At 42.5% G+C, this 23,511-nt stretch overlaps 1 protein-coding gene and 1 long non-coding RNA gene across 5 annotated transcripts in view; one reads left to right on the plus strand and one right to left on the minus strand.

Annotated features, from left to right (window-relative positions):
• ston2 (stonin 2) overlaps positions 1-8,669 on the plus strand; it is a 144,458-nt gene extending 135,789 nt beyond the window's left edge. For all 4 annotated transcript variants that reach the window (XM_068038578.1, XM_068038579.1, XM_068038580.1 and 1 more), the window contains 2 exons: positions 6,941-7,143; positions 8,030-8,669. In XM_068038578.1, the coding sequence (XP_067894679.1) occupies positions 6,941-7,143; positions 8,030-8,113 (287 nt within the window). In that variant the 3' untranslated portion in view covers positions 8,114-8,669. The remainder of the gene's footprint in view (positions 1-6,940; positions 7,144-8,029) is intronic.
• Positions 8,172-23,511, minus strand: part of LOC137373593 (uncharacterized) — a 34,651-nt gene continuing 19,311 nt past the window's right edge. The window contains exon 3 of the long non-coding RNA XR_010975653.1: positions 8,172-8,613. This is a non-coding gene — a long non-coding RNA (uncharacterized lncRNA). The remainder of the gene's footprint in view (positions 8,614-23,511) is intronic.

Consider the following 23,511-nt stretch of genomic DNA (forward strand, 5'->3'; position numbering starts at 1 on the left):
TTAGCATGTAAAGGGGATTGAGAGACCCATTGGGTTAGAACATTTTCATACCATCTCTGAGTCCTGAGTATGAGCCCAGCCCATGATGGAATGAAATTCTACTCCCAGTAGACCAAAAAAGAACAATACTGGTTATGTTTTGTCTGGAAGGGGATCAGCTATGATCTCATTAAATGGGGAAGAGTTGAGCCTACTCAGTTCCTCAAGTGTGGTTGTAGAATAACTTTTGAGGTGTGAAAGCTTGCAACTTGCTCAGTAAATAGGCAAACACAATATGCTCTTTTTATACTATAGTTTTGGCCAAACACTCTTCAATAGAGCATGTAAACAGGTGTCCTCAGGGTAACAAGCAGAATTTGGTTATATTTGAAATACGGTTGGATTGCCATTGTGCAGCATTTCATGTTGCATCAAAAAAACAATGCATGCTAATTCTCACCAGCCGCCCGCCGCTCTGTGATACAGCAGGGTCGCAATGTCTTTGAGGTAATCGGCAAAGCATTTGAAGTTATAAAATCATACAGCTCAGAAGGCCAGTCAGCCCATCATGTCTTTACTGGCCCCGTGCAAGAGCTATCCATTTATTCCGACTTCCCTGCTTTTTCCCTGTAGTCCTTCAAATTTCTCCTTTTCAAGTATTCTATTCTCTGTTGAAAGTTATTATTGAATCTGCTTCCTTCCCCCTTTCAGGCAATGTATTCCAGATTACAACATCTCGCTGCATAAAATAATTTCTCCTCATTTCCCCTCTGGATATTTTGCAATTGTCTCTGGTTACTGACCCCTCTGCAATTGGAAATAGTTTCTCCCTATATACTCTTATCAAAACTCCTCATTACTAATGAACACCTCTATTAAACCTTCTCTGTCTATATGCACAAAGTTTTGTTAGTTTTAGAGTGTGCATCTTTCTCACCTCTGTAAACCATGTCATTCTGTATGCAGGTGGCCCAAAGCCACAAAATATTTTCATATTTAAAAACAAAACTTTTACTTCCATATCCCTGGACAATAATAAGTTAAATTTTAGATAGTCTTAATCCAGTTCTTTGTAAACATGAGTCCAGAGCACAGAATTGCCCTAAGCGGGCAGTTTAATGTCTCGTTCAGAGAAGACACAAGAAATGTTGGTATAAGAAACTGAGATGTCAATCTGATAAGTCAGGAGGGTGGCCCTTGCTGTTCTTGAATTAAGGTAAATTGTGAGGACAGTAACAGGCGTGGTTCAGATGGGGTATCAACTATGGCTCAGTTGGTAGTACTGTGAGACAGAAGGTTCTAGGTTCAAGTCTCACTCGAGGGATGTGAGCACATAATCTAGGCTGACATGCCAATGCAGTACTGAGGGGGTCCTGCACAATTGGAGGTGCCATCTTTCAGATAAGATATTAAACCGAGGCCTCGCCTGCCCTCTCAAGTGTATATAAAGGATCCCATGGCACTATTGAAGAAGAGCATTCACCTCGATGCCCTGGCCAATATTTGTTCAACAGTAGCCTTCAGAAGGGAATTGGATAAATACTTGAATGAGAAAAAATTGCAGAGATGGGGGCAAGAGCAAGGGAGTGGATGGGGGCAAGAGCAAGGGAGTGGGACTAACTGGATTGCTCTTCAATAGAGCTGATACAGGCTTGATTTACTGAATGGCCGCCTTCAGTGCTGTACTATGCTATGATTCTATGTCTCTTAATTTTCCTATAGTGTGGAAATCTATAACAAACCAAAATAATTTCCTGAAATAGTTCTTAGTAGTGCCTCAGCTGAAAAAAAGGATCTATGACTGATTCACCCTCATAACCAGGGATGGAAAAAGGGAGGTTGAATGGTGTATGCAATTCCCACTTTGCATTTTCTCAGCAACTCTGAAAAGTGTCTGATGTGACTGTTACATCTGAAGTTCTCATCAGATATTTTTCTCATGATTGCTACATTTGCCTACAGTACAGTAGTGACTGCTCTTCTAAAGTACTTCATTGGCTGTGAAGCACTTTGCAACACTCTGAGGGCATGAGGTAGAAGATGTTTTTGAAAGAACATTTTTTAAAACAATGTAACATAGTACAGAGAGAAAGAGCCACTCTGTTTCTGTTACAGTGAGAAAAAAACCTTTTTGACATCCTCTTTTGTAGTGGGATATATCTGGCAATGCCTCAATTTTAAAACTCTCATGTTTGTTTTCAAATCCCCCAACCCATGGCCTTACCCCTCACCATCTCTGTAATTCCCTTAAGCCCTACAGCTCTCCAAGATCTCTGCACTCCTCTTAATTCTGGCCTCTTGAGCATTCCCATTTTTAATCACTCCACCATTGGTGCTGTGCCTTCTATTGTCTGGGCCCTGGGATTCCCTCCTCTCTAGCTCATTTTCCTCCTTTAAGGCACTCCTTTAAACATTCCTCTTTGACCAAGCTTTTGATCACCTGGCTTAATATCTCATTATGTGGCTTGGTGTCAAATTTTGTTTGATTCTGCTCGTAAAGCCTTGGAATGTTTTTCTACATTAGAGGTGCTATATAAATACAAGTAGTTGTTGTTGTCTAAAAGGACCTGGAGATTGTAGCTTTCTATTCTTTCAGTGAACAATTTCACATACTGTCGCAAACAAAATTCTAGTTCTATTCATTGTCCCAATGAAAGATCAACACAGATGGTATATTTGAATTTAAGCTAGTGTGTGAACAAACACCTAAAACAATTATTGCCTAATTTGCATCTCTTGTAGATGTTATAAACTGTCTTTAGGTTTGAACAGACTGTACTCTGATGGCATTAATCTTTGTTTATGTCTGCACTGCTATCTTGGCTAAGCAGGAATTTCAGCACAATTACAAACGAATTATCAGTATTGAACAATGCAGCACTGGGGAGTGGGAGAAGGGACATTTTTCAAGGCAAACTCTTTCTGTACTGCTTTGAATTAGCGGTGTCAGTGGGGACAGTGGTTGAGGTGCTACAATTGGTCTTTGCGCCCCTGGGCGAGGGAGGAGTAAATATTGAGCCTGCATTCCCACTATTGAAAAGTATATGTGAAGTGCCTGTATGGACATTGGGTGAGCACAGGCTAAGGATCATCCATGCTCGAATTGCTTGCTGACGTACATTGCTTGGACTCTGTTTACACTCAGTGATGCTCATTGAACTGCAATGCAATATAGGTCTGCACTTGCAGCAGAGGAGGAATGAAAAAAATTAACAAAAACACATCAGGCTTTTTACATCATAACTGAAAAATGTGCTAACAAACTGAATGACAGAACTGATTACTGTAATCTTGCCAGAAATACTCAGCAGGCAGTATCTGTAGAGAGAGAAAACAGTTAACATTTCAGGGTCAGTGATCTTTTGTCAAAAGAAGTTGAAGATTTAACACAAAAGCAAAATACTGCGGATGCTGGAAATCTGAAATAAACATAGAAAATGCTGGAATACTCAGCAAATCTGGCAGTATCCAGAAGTCGTGGCTAATGAAAGGTAACAGACCTGAAACATTAACTCTCATTCTCTCTTCACAGTTGCTGTCAGACCTGCTGAGTATTTCCAGCATTTTCTGTTTTTATTAGAGATTTAACAGTTTTATAAGCTAGTACAGAGGTGGGGAAGGAGGAAAAAAACAAAAGGCATATCTGTGATGGGGTGGAGGACAGAATTCATTAAATGACAAAAGGAATAAAAGGAATGATGGTCTAAGGCATAAAGGGTGGTAATGGGGCAAGAGTCAAAAGATGGGTCCAGAGGAGGTGCAGATGGCAATGGCAGAAACATTACCAGCACTTGCTGTCTAAAAACATGGGAGCAGTAGTTATGATGTGAGGTTGTTGAACTCCATGTTGAGTCCAGAAGTTGCGAAGTATTAACAGAAAATCCTGGAAATACTCAGCATACCCAGTATTTTGCTTTTTATTTTACTGTAATCTGTTGTCCCTCATTTCACATATTTTGGGTGGAAACTTACTGCCTTAGTTTTTAAACATGGGCCGGGACCATTTCCAGGTCCCTATCCTGATGGTTTCTGAGGGCCGCCCGCCTGCGTGATCTTCCCGCAGAAAGGTCAATGGGAGCACCCGAGACTCTGGGGGGGCCGGCAGTACCACTGGGAGCGGTGGGCACTGCCGCAGTGGGTGAGGGACCATAAGGGAACCTCAAGATGGAGGCACCCTCTGAAGATTTTTGCATTTCAAAAACAATAGACTGTGGCCACAGCTGACAGGCCGTCACCGTGGAGGAGGAACCCCTTCAGCTGCAGCTGTAGCCCTCTGGCACCCATTGTGAGAGGGGTGGGGGGGGGGAATGGGATTGAAGAAGGCCCCAGTGGCACCCCATTCCACCCCCCAATTTGCCACCTGAAGGCAGCCTCCAGGCATTTGTCGGGCTTTGGCCTCAGCGGGGCAGGGGGGGGCCTGTCCGCCGCCAGTAAGATCCCAGCAGCATCACCAATTTGCCCCTAAATGGGTATTTAATTGCTGATAACTAGCTACTCCGAACGGATGGCTGATGCCTGTCTCACCCCGCTTCCGGCAAGATCACTTGGAGGCAGAAATGCATTGAGTAGAAGACCTGATGCGCACATCTCCAAATTTCCCTGCTCTCCTACCTCCAAAGTCACCTGCACAGCTGATAAAATTCTGCCCATTGTATCCAGTTTCATTTTTGCACACTTTATTAATCATGCTGCTGCATTCTTATATTTCCATGGTACATCACCGAGCAACTATAACCAGTGCAAAACCCCATTTGTTAATCTGAAGCTACATCACAGTAAAAAGGGGTACAACTCTTTAATTCTGACCCATCTACTTTTGGAAATTAAAATGAGCTGCGTGCCTTTGTTCAGAATTGTTGGTATTATGACCATTCATAATGCATCTCTTTTTCAATACACTTCATTCCACTGGGAATATTTTCTGAACAAATGTTCTCTGTATGTTTTCTTCTTTCCTTCATCTTCCTTGTCTGACATCTTGCAGGTGAGAATGTGTATGTTCAGCCTGCTCTCAGGTTTCTGACAATACTTGGAAGCACCAGGTATTACTCAATTATCTTGTCTTCTCTCCAATTTGTTCTCTGTTCTGGTGGATGATATCACTGCATCTGTTCAGCAGCTCCCTGCTGGGATCCTAACTTTTAACTTGCATTTGAGCTTCAACAAATGCTAATAACTCTGCAATAAAAATATAATCAAATTATAGAAGCATAGGCATGATATGCTTCTATAATTAGATTATATTTTTATTGCACTCTTTGAGGGAATATATTACATTTAAATTATTTATTTCTCCTCCCTCTGTCGCAAACTAAATGATGCACCGTTTACTGGAAAGACTGCTACTCTGCCTGGCTGTCATTTGGCCAGAACTGTACATTTCTTCCCACCTGTGTGGCTTGGCTCACTTCTCCAAGTATCATGGCAGAGTGAGCGAATCTGTTATTCTACCTGCAATTCCAGATGACCTGGAAACTAGGTGGAGCACTGATAGAACGTGCACATTATTGGGATGGTGGGGTCCAGCTGTTTCAATGAAGTTCATTTTATGCTTCGTTTAGTAGGCTTTGAAAAAGGTATTTTTCACTCAATGCTGTATGTATACATAGAAATTACAACAATTTATAGGCCATTCAGCCCAACCAGTCTGTGTTGGTGTTTATTCTTCCTGTGAGCAAATAATTCAAATGACATTTACCTACCCTATTCCCATAGCCCTTCAACCCTTCATCTACTTATTCAGTCTAATCTCCAATGTTGACATCGTTTCTACCTCATTCACTAAACCTGGAAGTGAATTGCACAGTCTCAACTCCCTATGTGAAGAAGTTTCTCTTGCTCTCTGTTCTAAATCTCTTGCATTTAATCGTTTATCATTGACTGTTTTTTTTTGAATCCTCAATTACTTGAACTACTCTGCTTCTGTGTATCCTGCCCCATCTTTTCATAATTTCAACCCCTTCTGTCATAATGCTTCGTAATCTGCAATGTTCTATTGACAAAAGACCAAATTTTTCAAGTCTTAGTATGAGGAAAGTCTTACTGGCTTGTATGAGGAAATACAAACAAATCTGTGTTGTATCCTCTCTAAAGCCTCTCTGTTCTTTCTACTATATGTGGAGCACAATACTGCACATGAGGGGCTGAATTTTTCCGAGGGGCGAAATTGGGAGCCAACCCTATGCTGGTGGGCGGCATTTTGCCAGCGGTGGCCAATCAACTGGCCTCCGCCAGGACCACCGTCCAATCGAGGACAACGCCCAACCCCCAAGAGTTGCCGGTCCAATCAGAGAGCCGGCAGTTCAGAAGCCTCAACAGTGTCACTGGTAACGGTGGCTAGTTCTAAGGTTGCAGCACCAGGGAGAAAGTGCCTCAATGTCTTAAAGTCATGTAAGTTTGTAAGATTCTTTGGGGAAGCTGGAGCCAGGTAGACAGGCCCCGGCAATTGGGGCAGGATGTGGGGTGTGTGTTACGGCATGGGCGGCCTGCTGGGGTGCCCCTCCAGGGAGCATTGAACACCCATTAAGAACCCTCCCTCCCCACCCCAAAACTCGCTGGGAGGTCACCATGGCAGCGGGAAGATGTCAGACTCTCCTCTCAATGCCTTCTCCTGCCTCCCAGCCCCGTCGCCAATGAACCGGGAAAATTCAACCTTGTATTCTAATGGAAGTTTTCTCAGGGTTTTATTTTGACTCATTAAATCCTCTTGGCTTTTATATTCTGTAGCTCTTTGAGATAAAACCTAGAATTCTGTTAGCTTTTTTACAGCCTAATGCTAACTGGTGCAGGCCACAAAGTTATGCAGTGAGTTGCCTAGTTTTATTGTGTAACCTAGTATCCACGCTGGTTATTTAGCATTGAATGTCTTACACTGGCATCCAGTAAAGGCTAATAGTTACTGTTATAAAAATGGTTTGAAATTTGTTATTTTCATTATGCTAATAAGATGTTGTTTCTCCAGCTTCAGGCCATCCACATTCTTTTTACTGCCACCTTGAGCTAGGATCTGACCGGGAAGTGCCTGTTAGTTTTGTCCACTATGTGGATGTGGAATTCGACATGCCCAGTGCTTCAGCATCCAAAGCAGCAGTTAGGTCAATTGCAGTGGCCAACAAGAGTGATGTGAGAAAATGGATTGTTTACAAAGCTCACTACAGTTATCAGGTACACTCTAGGTTATAATCACTGAATGGTACATTACTATTTCATTCACTTTCCATGAATAATGAGCACTTTGTACATAAAACTAATGTCTTAAGTTACAAAAAGCTCAAACCTGCATCCCCTCGTGTTCAATTTTGTCCCTGTGTTGCTTCTTCCCTCCTAAGGTTTGTTGCTGAATTGTTCATGCCTTATAATTTCCTATCAAGGGCTCCCTGTGCCATTGACCATTAAACTCAACTACTTGGAAAATGCAAAGGGGTGGGCTTAACCTGTCCTTCCAAAAACGAATCCCTACTGGACCTCTGCTGTAAAGTTTTTTTTTATTCATTCATAGGATGTGGGCATCACTGACAAGGTCGACATTCATTGCCCATCCCTAGTTGCCCTGCTTAATATAACTGATCAACCACTTTAGAAAATTAAAAACAGAAATAGAAAGTGCTGGAAACAGTCAGCAACATCAGAAGTTTTGATGAAGGGTCACAGACCTGAAATGTTAACTCTGCTTCCCTCTCCACAGATGCTGCCTGACCTGCTGAGTATTTCCAGCTTTTTCTGTTTTTGTTTCAGATTTCCAGCATCCGCAGTATTTTGATTTTACTTTAGAAAATTAATTGTCTTGCTACCTTCTTCCACTTTTGAACTCTAATCTCGCATCAAATGAAAACAGTTACAAGATAAATGAAATATATTTATGAATACTTCATTTTTTTTCCTAGAATATGCTTATAGTATGCATTGTATTTCTTATTTGGCAAAGACAAACACCATCATGTTAAAATTTTGTGATGGTACCAGTTGTGTAACATGATTTTATTCTGGATTACTTTTAAAAGCAGTGTGAACCTTTCATCTTCTCTGATGCTCTTGTTTCAATGTTGTGCAGGTGGAAATGGAACAGAAGAAGGTTTGGGCTCCGAATGTGGATGGTATGGAAACAGATCATCCAAACGAATGTGTTCAGCAGTAAAGCCCTCCAAGCTCAGAGGCAAGATAATGGATTTAGTACTGTTACAATACCAGTTCGACCTACCTGTGCGGCAAATAGCACATTGCTGCTGTTGTACAAGTTTCAAGCCCTGAAGAGACCAAAAGAGAAGGAATTTTAATTCCAGTACTTCACGAATTTGATTGGCTGAAGATAGTGACAGAGGCTGATAGGAGCCTGAACAACAGAACATTGATCCAAGGGTGGCTTCAATCCCCTATACAGATTCTATGTAAAATACTGGTCATTGTAGTGAAATACCACATAATCTATCTTTTTATTTTAATCCTGTGCATACTCGGAACCTTGAGCAGAGTGAGTGGAACGTGGGGAATCTAAGTCCTATTTTCGGGTAAATCTTTGGACTTGTTGCTGCTTCTCTATTTCACACATGCAGCAGGCCTCCTTGCCCTTTCCTTGCTGTTCAGTGCTTGAGTATCTGAGATTGAGATGTTCTGATACTGTTACTTTTCCAATTGGTTCTGTAATGAAAATGCTTAAATTAAAGATACACTGTTTCCTTTCTTTGGACTGCTGAGACTAGTTTTCAAATCACACTAATATTTTTTTTAACCTTTAAGATATTTTGTCTTTGGAAAATAATTGTTATGAAAATTAAACATTTTGCAGAGCTGCAAGCAAAGATAATATGATTTTTTTAAAATTGCCAGCGTTCTTCCTGAGCTCTTCAGCGGCCCGATTTCTTAGTGGGTAAATGCACTGCCTGGAGTTCTGAGCCGTGCAGACCAGGAGGACCCAGGTTCATGCTCCAGTCTGTGGTGAATTTTCTGATCTAACCGAAGGCATTAATAGCAGTAAAATTGGCCTCAGCATCTTTGGGTTAGCAAAGATGAAAATCAGATAGAGCTTGCTGCTGTGGTGGAATTCACTTTGAGCTACTCAAAATCTGGACTCACATATGAAGTATCTCGAGAAGGCTGCCAGCTACTGTGAAATACTGTACCTCAGCAACAATCAATAATCCCATCATGAAAAAAATTGCAGAAGAGCAAGTTTTTTTTTGTTATCCAGCTGCAGTTATGGCAACATCTCTTTCAGGGCCAAAATAGAACCTATCCTTGTTCTATTAAATTTTAAACAGCAAATTGTAATTGATAGTCAGTGCTAGTATTTTGAGATGAGCATTTATAGATTGGAGCACTGTAGAACAAAAAAAAAAGAGGGGGAGGCAAATATGGATTTAGACTGTAGGTTTTAGTGCGCCAAGGGTGGAAGCTGCTTTGTGCAAAAGTGAAAAAGGTGAAGATAATTCAAGGGCAAGTTTTATTGGAGGGGCACAAATTACAACTGAATTTTGCAGGTAGAATTTCTGTATTGGGATTCCTTGATTAGCAGCATTCTTAGGTTAGACATTGACTACTGTGACACTTGTGCGCCATCATAAGATGTCAGGAGTCAAGCAATGTTGTTGAACAACTATTGGTAATGTTTGTAATACTACAAGAATTTATAATAATCCGCCTTGCAAGTTTACTGAATACCAGCAGACTCTTCATTGGAATTGCTCACAGTGTTAGAGGAAGGATGCCAAAGCTTGGAGAAGGTGCAGAGGAGCTTCACTAGATTAGCATCAGGGATGAAAGACTTCAGTCAGTTATGTGAAGTGACTAGAAAAACTGGTATTGTTCTTGAAGCAGAGAAGGTTAAGGGAGACTTATTAGAGGTTTTCAAATATTGAAGAATTTTGATATAGTTGATGAGAAAACATTTCAACTGGTAGGAAAGTAGGGTCACAGATTAAAGTAATTGGCAAAAGAACCAGAGAGGAAATTAGACCTTTTTTTTTGCAGTGAGTCATCATCTGGAAAAGATGGTGGAATCAGTTTCAGTAGTAACTTTCAAAAGTGATTTGGATATATGCTTGAAAAAGAGAAATTGGCAGGGCTATGGGGCAAGAGTGGCAGTAGATGGGGTGGGTTATTGGGACTAATTGGATAAATCTTTCAAAGAGTGGACACAGGCACACTGGATGAAATGGTCTCTTTCTGTGTTTTGTGATTCTATGATATGGTACTTTATAACAATAGAGCTTTATCAATAGGATGTTAAGTGTGTGAGACTTATAGGAAAACTTTTGTTTCTACCTTTTCATGATAGTAGTTTGTATACTCTGCAAGCTATGAAGGATGTTGAGATATTAAGGGCTTACATTTATTTAAGAAGAAATGCCTAGGGCAGTTTGGGGGAAAAGCTGGAATATTTGAAACTAAATCGTAATAATTCTTTTGAGTATTACTATTTAAACAAAAGCTCTGCCCCGCCCCGCCCCAGGCAGCAGAAGTAAAGGAAGAGGTACATTTATATAGCATTTTATCACTCTCCAAGTGCTTTTTAAGTGCAGTGGCTGTTGTTGAGCGAGACAGAAATGGTTGTGCTGTATCGGTTAGAAGGAGTGCTTTGCAGGAACTCAATAGTCTTATGGTCAAAACAGGAAATGCCTGAAATGCACAGCAGGCTAGTCGAAGGAAAAAAGATTTGCATTTATATAGAGCCTTTCACAACCACTGGACATCTCAAAGTGGTTTATGGCCAATTAAGTACTTTTGAAGTGTAGTCACTGTTGTAATGTAGGAAACGAAAGGGAAAGATAAACTCTCATTCCAGATGGTAATCCTTAACCAGAAGCAAAAGGAAATGTTAATCGATTGCTGTTTCAGAATTGCCTAACCTACATCAGCTTTTGTTTTTATTTCAGATTTCCAACATTTCTTAGTTGTCGTCTTATTATCTCTCTCTTTAGCCCCGAAGTAGGGTATTTAGTTAATCCAGCCATGATATAAATGCCCTGTATTGTACAATGCTGCACCTAGGTCAATTGCGAGGGTAATGTGTTTGTGGGCAGAAATATGAAGAGAAGTCATACCCAACCAAACCAGTAGCAGAATCCATACGGAAACAAGAGCCTATATTTTCTTCTAAATTTGTATTCCAGTTTGTCTTATGATAAACCCCATTGCTGTTTATCACTGTGAATGAAATGCCTTTTTTAAAATAAAAGTTTTAACAATTAAAGAAGTTGTATTCATTCAGCTAAAGAATGGATTCCCCTAAATCTCTCCACATCTCCACCCCTCTCTCCCCCTTTAAGTCACTCCTTAAAACCTACTTTGTCTAGCCATGTGGGCTACTTAGACTTCCAGGAAACTTTTTTCTGAAGGTATTAAAATTAATTTACTCTTCTACCCTGAGGAAATTATTCCTGATTTTATTTTGGAATTTCATGTCTTTTCTACATACATCTTAAATTACAGATTTTACTCCAACCCTAAAACCCTTCTAGGTCTTGGTTCCTCCAATTGTGGCCTCTTGTACGTCCATGATTTATTTCGCTCCACCATTGGCAGCTGTGCCTTCAGCTGTGTAGGTCCTAAGTTCTGGAATTTCCTCCCTAAATCTCTCCACATCTCCACCCCTCTCTCCCCCTTTAAGTCACTCCTTAAAACCTACTTTGTCACTTGTCGTAATATCTTATTATGAGGCTCGGTTTCAAATTTTATCTGTTAACGCTCCTGTGAAGCGCCTTGGGATGTTTAACTATGTTAAGGCACTGTACAAATGCAAGTCGTTGTTGTTTTAGAAGTATTATAATTTTCTAAAACAGAAAAAAAATCTAAATTAACCTATTCAATAAAATATGTGCACGGACACTTGCACTTTTATCTGCTTAGTGTTTCATAATGTAACTTGCACATAACATAGTACTTGTTTGCATTTTTAAGTAAATGTTTAGGTTTTCTAGCATTTTTTTGGCTGAGAGTGCATTCTTTACTCAAAACAGAGATTTTTCTTTAGTAGATAGTACAATGAAAACAGTCTTTGTTAGAAAGACCTGAGCAAATTGAAGGTCTTGTTGTGTTCCAAAAGACAAAACAACCTTCAATTTTGATTTCTGGTGTAAAAGGTAATGTATATACTTTGGGGATTATGGTCTTTGGAATGATGCCAACTCTCGTTAAAGAACAAAGATCAATTGTTTGTCAAAAGAATGTTTTCTTCAGGCATCAGAAAGCCATTATACATTCTTGGATAATAAAAACAAAAAATGCTGGAAATACACAGCAGGTCAGACAGTCTTTGTGGAGAGAGAAAAACAGAATTAATGTTTAAGGTTGATGAACTTTGTCAGAACAGGTTCTGATGAAAGGTAATCTATCTGCCTTAGCTCATCTTAGAATCCACAAGTTAATATGGAACAAGATAAAAATAAGTGAAGACCATTTATGGGTGAATATTTTCGGGCCCTCTTGGTTTAGTGTCAAGGGCAGTAAAGGTGAAGCGTTCCATCCTGAAGGGAGGAAAAACCTGGTATTAGCTGGGGCTCCCAATGCTTTTCACCTATACTCAAAAGCCAGCTTTCAAATCACACTTCCTATGACCTGAGACACACACTTATGTGCTAAATAACTGAGTTAGCTTATCACAGACCAAACAATGAATTCTTCTATTGTTGGAATATACAGCTGAAATTGATAATTGCCAAAAGAACCAGAGAAGATGAAACATTTTTTTGAACTTGTGATCTGGAATGAACTATATGAAAGAAGCTGATTTAGTAGTAACTTTCAAAAGGAAATTGGGGGTCTACTCAGAAAAATTTTCAGGCTTTGAGGAGGGAACGGCGTAGTGAGCCTAATTTGAATGGCTCTTTCAAACAGCCGACTCAAGAATGATGAACTGAATGGCTGCCTTCTATGCTGTAGGATTCTAGCAGAGAAGTTTTAAAAAAAATGAAAGTACAATGTAGTGTTCTCTTCTTGATTGCCTCTCTTTTGCTCTCTCTCTTTTCTCTCCTGATATCTAAACCACCACAAAGATATTCTTATGAATTAATTGAAAAGAGATTTTAATGGTTCCAAGGTGACCTTTCAGATGTTAGGACTGTTGATCGAAACTAGCATTGAAGACACTTTTACCATGGCACCAGCTGGAACAGGCTTTGCATATCCAAGCCTTGACAAGACCTAAGATGATTAGTCTAGAAGTCAGGGGTCTGAATAAATATGAGCCAAATGCTGTCTTTTTATACAATAATCTAAGAACATTTCCATCTGAATTCATTTGATCAGACATGTTTCTTCAATGTAATTAGACTTAGCAATGAAATAGTTGACTTTCTAAAGTTAGAGTGTTTGTATAGCCATGGGTTAAAGGTTACTGCAATCTTACCATAGACAACACGATGCTTTAGTTAAGGTATTACTAGATAGGTGTGCAGTTAGAATTGTTACATTAGAACTAACTGTAGAAATGGTCTCAGCTAGGGTTAAGATATTTCAAGCTTATTGTGCTGGTAGACCTGATTCCATTTTTTCCAGTATGCAAAAATTGGAGTGATAAGTGAGCCACTGACTCACATATTCGGTAGCTTATTGAGATTTGTCTTTTTTTTTTTAGATTAGAGATACAGCACTGAAACAGGCCCTTCGGCCCACCGAGTCTGTGCCGAACATCAACCACCCATTTATACTAATCCTACACTAATCCCATATTCCTACCACATCCCCACCTGTCCCTATAATTCCCTACCACCTACCTATACTAGTGACAATTTGTAATGGCCAATTTACCTATCAACCTGCAAGTCTTTTGGCTTGTGGGAGGAAACCGGAGCACCCGGAGGAAACCCACGCAGACACAGGGAGAACTTGCAAACTCCACACAGGCAGTACCCGGAATCGAACCCGGGTCCCTGGAGCTGTGAGGTGCGGTGCTAACCACTGCGCCACTGTGCCGCCCTTGTTCCATTGGAGTGGGATTCATGTACAACCTGAAATCAGAACCTGAGAATTATAGGCCCATCAGTTTGATAGCAGTTGTAGGGAGTTGATAGTTGGTAAATCCAATCCAGCCAATTACCACCCCATCAGTCTGCTCTCAATCATCAGCAAAGTAATAGAAGGTGTTATTAAGCGGCACTTATTGACCAATAACCTGTTTACTGATGCTCAATTTGCATTCTGCCAGGACCACTCATCTCCAGACCTCATTACAGCCTTGATCCAAACATGGACAAAAGTGATGAATTCCAGAGGTGAGGTGAGAGTGACTGCCCTTGACGTCAAGGCAGCATTTGACCGAATGTGACATTAAGGATCCATGGTAAAATTTAAGTCAATGGGAATGAGGGGGAAAATGCTGCACTGGATGGAGTTATAGCTATGATAAAGGAAGATGGTTGTGTTTGTTGGAGGCCAATCATCTCAGCCCCAGGTCATTACTGCATGAGTTCCTCAGAGCAGTGTCCTAGGCCCAACCATCTTCAGCTGCTTCTTCAACGTGCTTCCTTCCATCTTGAGGTCAGAAGTGGGGATGTTCATTCATGATTGCTCAATGTTCAGTACCATTAGCAACTCCTCAGATACTGAAGCAGTCCATACGTATGCAACAAGACCTGGACAACATTCAGGCTTGAACTGATAAGTAGCAAGTAACATTCACGCCACACAAGTGCCAGGCAATGAACATTTCCAACAAGAGAGAATCTAACCATCTCCCCTGGGTGTTACCATTGACCTGAAACTTAACTGGACTTGCTGTATAAATACTGTGGCTACAAGAGCAGCTCAGAGGCTGGGATTTCTGTGGTGGGGAATTCATTTCCTGACTTCAAAGTCTGACCACCATCGACAAGGCAAAAGTCAGGAGTGTGGTGGAATACTTTCCAATTGCCTGGATGAGTGAAACTGCAACAACATTCAGAGGTTCAACACCATCTAAATCAAAGTAGCCCACTTGATCAGCACCCCACCCACCACCTTCAACATTCATTTCCTCCACCACCGGCAGACTGTGGCAGCAGTGTGTACCATATACAAGCTGCAGTGCAGCAACTCAACAAGGCTCCTTTGACAGCACCTTCAGAACCTGTGACCTCTACTACCTAGAGGAACAAGGGCAGCAGACACATGAGAACACCACCACCTGTACGTCACCCTCCAAGTCGCACGCCATCCTGACTTAGAACTACATCGCTGGTTCAAAATCCTGGAAATCCGTTCCTAACAGCACTGTGGGTGTACCTATACCACATGGACTACAGTGGTTCAAGAAGGTGGCTCACCACATCCTCAAGGGCAATTAGGGATGGGCAATGAATGCTGGCCTTACCAGCGATGCCCATATCCCAAGAATGAATAAAAATCACTGCCATCAAGAACAGGTCAGAGGCACCACGTGGACTGCAGCGGTTCAAGAAGCCGGCTAACCACCACCTTCTCAAGGGCAATTAGGAATGGGCAATAAATGCTGGCCTTGCCAGTGATGCCCACATCCCATAAATGAATTTTTTTTTTAAAAGATAGCATTCTACAAGATGTGATTTATGATCACTTAGAGAATTTGATGATTATTAGGAACTTCCAACGTGGCTTCAGAAAACATCATGCCTGGCTAACCTGTTAGCTTACTTTTGGTGTTAGCCTTGACTCAGTGGTAGCACTCTCATCTCTGAGTCAGTAGAGTATAGGTTTAAGTTCCTATCCGGAGATTTGAGAACATAATCCAGACTGACACTCCAGTGCACTACTGAAGGAGTGCTGTCAGAAATGCTGTCTTTTGGATGAGATATTAATCCAATTCAGTGTCAGCACGCATAAAATATCACATGGCACTATTCAAAGAACGTCAGGGGAGTTCTCCCAATGTCCTGGTCAATATTTAACCCTCAACCAACATCATTAAAACAAGTTATCTGGTCATTTAACCCCTTGCTGTTTGTGGGGTCCTCCTGTGTGAAAATTGCTTGCTCTGTTTCCTACATTACAACAGTGACTATTTCAAAAGTACTTAATTAGCTGTAATTGCTTTGGGACATCTTGAGGGCGTTAAAGGTGCTATATAAATGCAAGTTATTTCTTTTATAGCTCCCTGGCTGATTTTCTCTGTGTACCTATCTACAGAAGTGAAATGATAATCCGTCAAATCTATGCTATTTGCACTACTACAGGTTTTTAATGGAACAAAAATCAGGGACCCTTCATTTTTAAACTTAATGCTTCATGCAGCCTTGATGCTATTAATTGTATTAAGAACTGTTGGAATTTGGAGATGTCACTATTCAAGTTTAACTTGTTTTCAAATTTATTGTAATTTTCTCTTCGTTCCTCCCCTTGTCTGATGAAACTGGTCACTTGTCCTGAGGTACAGTTTCACTTTAACCAAATTACCTTTCTTCATGTTTGTGCCCAGGCAGCGAGCATCAAGGACACTGAAGTGAACAGGACAATGAAACTGATCTCAGTCCTTTTCCTAACTGACATCCAGTCTTATTTCCAGCAAGGGAAAGGATCTGTCAATGGTTAGCGATCACAAGAGTAAAAGAGATCAGTTTAAGAGTAGCTAACTCAGCATAGACCTGGGATGAAACCTGAACTGTGCAGCTCAGAGCCATGCTCAACTGCTAAGATTTGTCTTGGCAGGCGTATCTATTTTTCTTTGTTCATAGTTCCACATTGGTTTATGTACTGCTTAGATAATTGTATAATGTGTACACATGTTGTGTGGAATCATTCATGAATACCTTGAGTCTGTTAGCATACTTGTACATACATTGGGTAACATTACACATTTGGAGGATCAGAATGTATTGTTTTACAAAAGAAAATTGCTAATGTTTTCACACTTTTAAATAGAAAGATCCACTTTATTGTGACTTATTTTGGAATTTAGAAGATTGAGGGGGAATTTGACTGAAGTTTTCAAGATAGTCAGGAGAACAGGTAGGCTGGATAGAGAGAAAGTATTTCCACTGGTTAGTGAGTCTAGGACTAGGTATAGTCTAGAAATTAGAGTCGACTCTTTTAGGAGTGAAATTAGGAAACACTTCTATGCAGGAAAGGTGGTAGAAGTTTGGAACTCTCTTCTGCAAACGGCAATTGATTCTAGATCAATTGTTAATTTTAAATCCAAGTTTGGTAAATTTTTATTAACCAAAGGTATTAAAGAATATGGGGCAAAGGCGGGTTTAGGGAGTTGGATCGCAGTTTAGCCATAATCAATGGCAGAAAAGGCTGGTGGTCTCCTGTTCCTCATGTTTCTAGGTATGATGAACATGAATCTTATAACTACTCTTTTGCACGTCATTAATTTCAATCACTGTGCAGAACTGATTAAAAACGGGGGTGGGGGGGGAAACACATGTTTGACTTTGTTTCCTGTAACCTGGGTCAGGTCTAAACCTGTAGCTTGTTATAAATGCGAGGTATTAGTCTGAGGAGTTCTATTAACTCTATCACTTAGCTTTTGAACAAACTTCAGACAGAACAAACTTACAGTTCTGATACTGATTTTCTATAGTGAAATTTCAGACCAGTGTGACATTTTCGAAATAAAACGCAACTGCTCAAAAAGAAAAGGTTTAATAAAATTATTGGGAGCCCTGTCGGAACCTTCTTGATTCGAGCTGTGCCCTGGTCACTCGATGAACAGCCCATGGTGTGAAATGCTGATTATCAGCACACTGGTGTTTGGTGCTGCAGGTTCGAGTCCCACCCCATTCAGTCAGACCTGAGACACTTCAAGCTGGGTGGTGCTGTTAAATGGCAGCTGCAGTAACCTCTGGGGTAAATCAAAGGGTTGAGACACAACTTGGCAATGTCAAGCACTTCTTGGCAACTAGTTCCAGGGAACATTGATGGCAGTCTAGACATGTGCTTAGGGAGTTTCCCTCTTTGGTTGCCAGCCTGTAACGGTTCGGCAGATTCATCATTTGAAAATATTGAGCATCTGAAACTCTGTGACATTGGGCAGGATTTTCCTGCAGGCTTTGGGGCCCTGGTGTTGGGAGCCCCGAACCCGTGCTTTCCAGGAGCCAGACCAGTGAAGCTATTTTCCCAGAGGCAGCCTCCTAATTTGCTGCCTTCGAGCTTGCCATCCAATTAAGGACAATGCTGTTGGCCTGATTGGAGGAGAAGGTGAGCGCTGTTGAGGGAGGTCAGGCACTGCAAGAGTACCTCGGGGGGGATGGGGGGCTTTAAGATGAAAATTAAATGAGTGGCCAAGCCAGTAGGCCCTTTGATCGGAGGGAAAACCCCTGGTGGGGGGGCCGCTCTGCCACTGGCAAAATGCTGGTGGGCGCTCGAAATGGCCCCAATTGTGGGCCTTAAATATACAGGTTGGTTGCCTGCCACCTTGCAGCAGGTAACCGATCTGCCCTGGGTAAATGCCCTGGCGGTGAGAATGCATCGGGGAGCCGTCCCCGGCCCCCCCTCCTCCACTCCTGCCACCCCAGGATCGGGAAAATTGTGCCATCGTCGCCACATTGGTTCTATTTTGTTACATGTTACATAAGCTGGCATTACATTCACTGGTGCCTGTCCCAATCTGAAGCTGGTTTCCTTCTAATACTGGGAAACAGATGGTGGTTTTGTCAATGTTGAATAAATATATGATCATCTATTGATTGATATCTACCAGAATTGTAAAATGCAACCAAAGTAACTATTTATTGCTGACCCAAAGATATTGTTTATTTATGACCCATGGATACATAGTGCTGTAAGTTACTTGTATGCAATGAGCTAGTGAAGCCTTGTCACCTCCAGGCTTTTCCAGTGCTTCCTCCTTGCTGTCCTAATCTCCATCCTGCATACCCTTAACTCATCCAGGAGTCCGCCACTCGAATCCTATCTCATACAAGATCCTGCTCATCTGTCTCTCCAAATCTTGCTGATGTCCAGCTGATCGGCTTCAGATCCTTGGGCTAGAAATTAGTCTGCGCTGTTTTTTGGGCGGGGATTGTGATTTGTAACCTGCCCATGCCCATTGCATAGTTAGGCTGCATGCGAACTTGGCGCTGCCTCCTAATTTACCTGATTGTAGCGATGATTCGAGTGGGGTTCAAACTCAGCAGGGGACAATCTGCTCCTCTTAAAGACAGTCTGTTCCTCATAAAGGGAAGCTGCACTGAATTGCAGGAGGCAGCTGCTGCTGTGCTGCAATTCTAAATAAGGAAAATGCAACACCAGAGTGCAGAGAGCGCTCCCAGATTCATGGATGCAGTGCTGGAAGCCTCACTGGTGGAGATGAACAGGAGAAGAGGCAGCATGTTTCTGTAGGGAGGGAATTCCTGAAAGGTCTGGCTGTAATGTTTAGATTAGAACCCCTAGTCCTTGTCTCCCCAGTCAGCGAAGATAGTTTGGGCTCAAAATTCATTTGCCCCAATTTTCAGGTAGGGGTTGCAATTCACAATGTGCCCACACCCATTCCGATCAACTGAGCAACACGCAAAACTCATGTCCACACCTTATCTGAATGTTTGTGGCGCTAGCTGGTGTTCCCTAACACTGATCTCTGCTTCTTACTCCTGCCAGTGAGCTCAGCACACAGCAGGAAGCCCTGGCAGCTTTGTTTGCTGATCATGTGGTGCAAGCAGCCTACTCTTTTTTAAAGGCAGGTTGCCTCTTAAAGGGAAGCTGCATGAAAAGATTATTGCAATGGAAATTCTGGGAAAATGAATACCAGGGCAGACAGAAGGATCCATAGTGACGGATGGAGACATTCGTGGTTCAGGTGCACATGAGGAGAGATGCCATGGTCTCGTGGGACAGGGACAGGAAACCCTCAAGCACCACCCTCAGAAGGGAGTGGGAGCAGGTGGCCAGGAAGCTCAATGCCCAGTCGGTGGTCAAGGTCAGTCAATTCACCTTCACGTGACATCTACCACCACACCACTCAATGCACCACACCCTCATCACTTACCCATCTGCAATCCCTGGCACTCAGATCCAACATCCAGATATTCCACTTCAGCCTCCCACACATTCCATGATGCCAGCCGCACACCCAGCTTCCACTGCTACCACATACCTCCAGCTATGGCAGGCACATTACCCAAACACAGTGCAGCACAATTAATGACAATTTTTCCTCCCTCTTGTAGGACAAGGTGGCCCATAACAGGAGGAAGCAGAGCAAAATCGCTGGGGTTCAAGGATACCTGCATTTCTTGAGCCCTGCAGAGAAGATGGATCCCTGCATTATGGGGCCAGCTGCAACCGAGCCTGTGACATCCAGCATTACTGACAACGTTAAGGCTGATGGTATGTTTCTGCCTATGTCCCTTCTCAACTCACAGCTCATCCTCATCCTGCTATCTGGCATGATAAACGAGTTGCAGATAAAGTGACCATGGACTTCTTGCTTTCCACCCCACCCCTTCCCTAACATGAATCTCCTTTTTGATTTCCTGTTCTTAGACAGCTAAGGACTGTCACCTGCCCAACTAAATCTCTCCCAGCATAGCACTGATTAAGAGGTCCCATCACTTGATCTGACACTTGCAGCCACCAGCTCAGTTACTGCCACTGTACGTACCTTAGAGGCTAGCATAGAGTTGGGATCTGCACGTGTTGAGTCACTGGACACAAATGGACTCGAGCCAGGCCAGGGGGAAAGGATAGTTCATGTGCCAGCTCACAGGAGGGCGAGGTCACAGATGAGTTCTGCTACACGGGGCTCGATGAAGACATCAATGGGGTTGCTTACAGGAGAACACTGATGGGCATGCACACTGAGATGCTGGGTGCATTGACTGGCTTGCCAGACAACCTCATATCACTGTCGAGGAGCATGGAGGGGTCCGGCTCTAACTTATCAAAGGGCATTGCACAGAGCTTTCCCTTTCCACAGCCTCTGCTCCATCACCCTGTCATTTTGTTGGACCAGAGACACTGCCGCTGCTACCCGCCCCCCCCCCCCCCCCCCCCCTCATACCTGTTGCAGCCTTTGTGTGGACAGGCCACCAAATCCTCTTCCCTCCCTGTGAGGATGCAGCAACACTCCCTGTCAAGCCACAAAACCTACAAAAACACAGACTTTGCAATAGTAGAAGCTATTCTAAACTACCTTACTTGCAAGTTGGGTGCACAGCCCTCTAAATGATGATACTGCTGGGACCTTCTTGCAACTGAAGGTACATTCTTTGGTGAGTGACAAGCGAATATATTGAATTGGTCCATGTTCTCAAATGGAGCGTCAAATCAGCTGGTAGGGGTGAGTGATGTCATGACAGCATCAGTTGGAAGTTTCTCATTACATGCAGAGGATACCAGCGCGTGTGCCATTCCCAGTGTGGGGCACAGTGCAGCCTGCACTAGAAGCAGCTTGAGGCACAGCGTGTCCCACCCTCTGGTTTCTGTACCGCCACCTACAGTGGTGCTATGGATCCGAAGTTCGTGCCTCATACCTTTGCCTTTAAACTCTCCACACTCTTACTCCACCCTTTGGCCCTTGTTGCAACCTGCTTTCCTCCAGCTCTGTGCCTCGTGAAAATGTATGTTGCCAAACAAGCCTTCAAAAAAGGTGGGAGGGAGGGAAATTGACAATGATTTGGTGATATTAAAGTTAGTTTGCAGTTTCAAATGTAGGCTTAACAGGGCATTATTTCTAGGCAAGAAAATCTTAAATTAACAATTATTGAAGGATAGGGTTAGGAATAAGGTGGGAGATGGCTCATATGGAGCATAAACACCAGCAAAGACCAGTTGGGCTGAATGGCCTGTTTCTGTGCTGTAAATTTGGTCCTGTTGTCTTACTTCTGCCATTGCCAGAGTTCGATAGTGTTCGTTGCACTGAAACCTTGAACTGTTAAAGCTGTGAGACTTCAGGAGTGTTTCACGCTAAATTAGGATTATAATTGAAGGTAAAAAGTATAATGCTGAGAAGGAGGCCTTTCAGCTGGCTTTGAAATCGATATCCTTATCTGTTCCAGAAAGAATAATGCATGCACATTCAGCGGTGACACTCTGCATGAGTCCTGAGTCCTTCTTACTACTCCCCAATCAGCACCTGCCTACTCCATCCATTTACTCTACATCCTTAACATTATATCTCACACGTGACAAGTTATTTAGTCTTGCGTCTAATATTGCCAATGCTAGCTGTCACCACATGACTTCCTGCCTCCAACCACCCCACACCACCCCTGCACTGCTGCCCGATGTGCCCCACACTCATGGTGTCCCACTTTCCCAAAGCCAATTGGAAAGCGACGAGATTCTTTATTACACAATTAGAGAATTCTTGACTATCAGCCAAGCCGCATTCCAATGGAGATATCCCACCTTCAACATTTTTTATAACTGGTAAACAGAAGTGTTTTGTCTTTACAAATCACAATTTTTTTTCCTCCTCGGTTGCTCACAGCAGTGCCCCGGAGATTAGTCTTTAATTCCTGGAGATTGCAGGGTAATCTTGGATGGTGACCACCCTGCTTGGGTCACATCTCAGTTGTGCTTAACTAAATTTTAAAATCACACTTCTGAATAGAGTGGGGGGTGCGGTGCCACAAAAAAAAAATCAGTTTTTAAAAATTTCTTTAAATAAATTAAAACAGTCTCCTACATTACAACAGTGACTACACTTCAAAAGCATTTCATTGGCTGTAAAGCACTTTGGGACATCCTGTGGTCAGGAAAGGGGCTATATAAATGCAAATTTTTTTTTGTTCATTCATGGGATGTGAGCGTTGATGGCTAGGCCAGCAGTTTTTGTCCATCCCTAATTACCCTTGAGAAGGTGGTGGTGAGTCTACTTCACTGAGCTTTGAAGCATTATTAGAGGTCAATCGCCCCCACCCCCGTGCCCCCCCCCCACATTGTGCTACACTACCTATTGTGCTAGCAGGCTTTGTGGGCTAGGTAACCAGTAGGTAACCAGTGGCACAAAGCGCATGTGTGGAATGAGGACTGGACTAGGCTTCGCTATGATGCTCTTTCCCATTCCCCCATCAACTCTCCATCTTTTAGCTCATGCATGAAGAAGGATGGCCCTTGAGTGAGGTACAAGCAATCTACTGGCATCCAAGGAGCCATACCCCAGCTTTTACTCCACACCTTCAGGAGAAAAGAGGGCTACATAATTACTGCTGGAGAATCAAGCTAACATATTTCCACTAAATACATCACGCAGTTATATTTGGAAATATAAAAGGAAGAACTGCAAATGCTGGGGGCAGAAAATGCCTCCAGGAGAAGGCCGCCATGGACCTCGACGCTGGCAAGACCTGGCCTGATATTGCCGCCCAGCGGCAGCATCAAAATTTAAATATTAAAATTTATTAAAAGTAGTGATTTAAATAATTACCCACTCCCACCATCGGTCCCAGTGTGATATTTGGACCGGTGGCGGCAAATCCTGCGCCTGGAGATCCGAGACGTAACAATGGTGTTGAAGGTGTAGCAGGTAAGTATTTCAGTGGGGGACGTGGGGTCAAAATAAAATGATTGGTGTAGGGGATGGTGGGAAGGGTTAAAGATGAAAGTTTGTGAACTTTGCAGGGGCGAGGGAAGGTCAGGTGCACAAGGTCAGTATTTTGCGGGCAAGAGGGCTAGGAATGAAGTGTTTGGTTCTTGGGGGCGGTG

This window comes from Heterodontus francisci, chromosome 9 (genome assembly GCF_036365525.1).
Source record: "Heterodontus francisci isolate sHetFra1 chromosome 9, sHetFra1.hap1, whole genome shotgun sequence".
NCBI lineage: Eukaryota > Metazoa > Chordata > Chondrichthyes > Heterodontiformes > Heterodontidae > Heterodontus > Heterodontus francisci.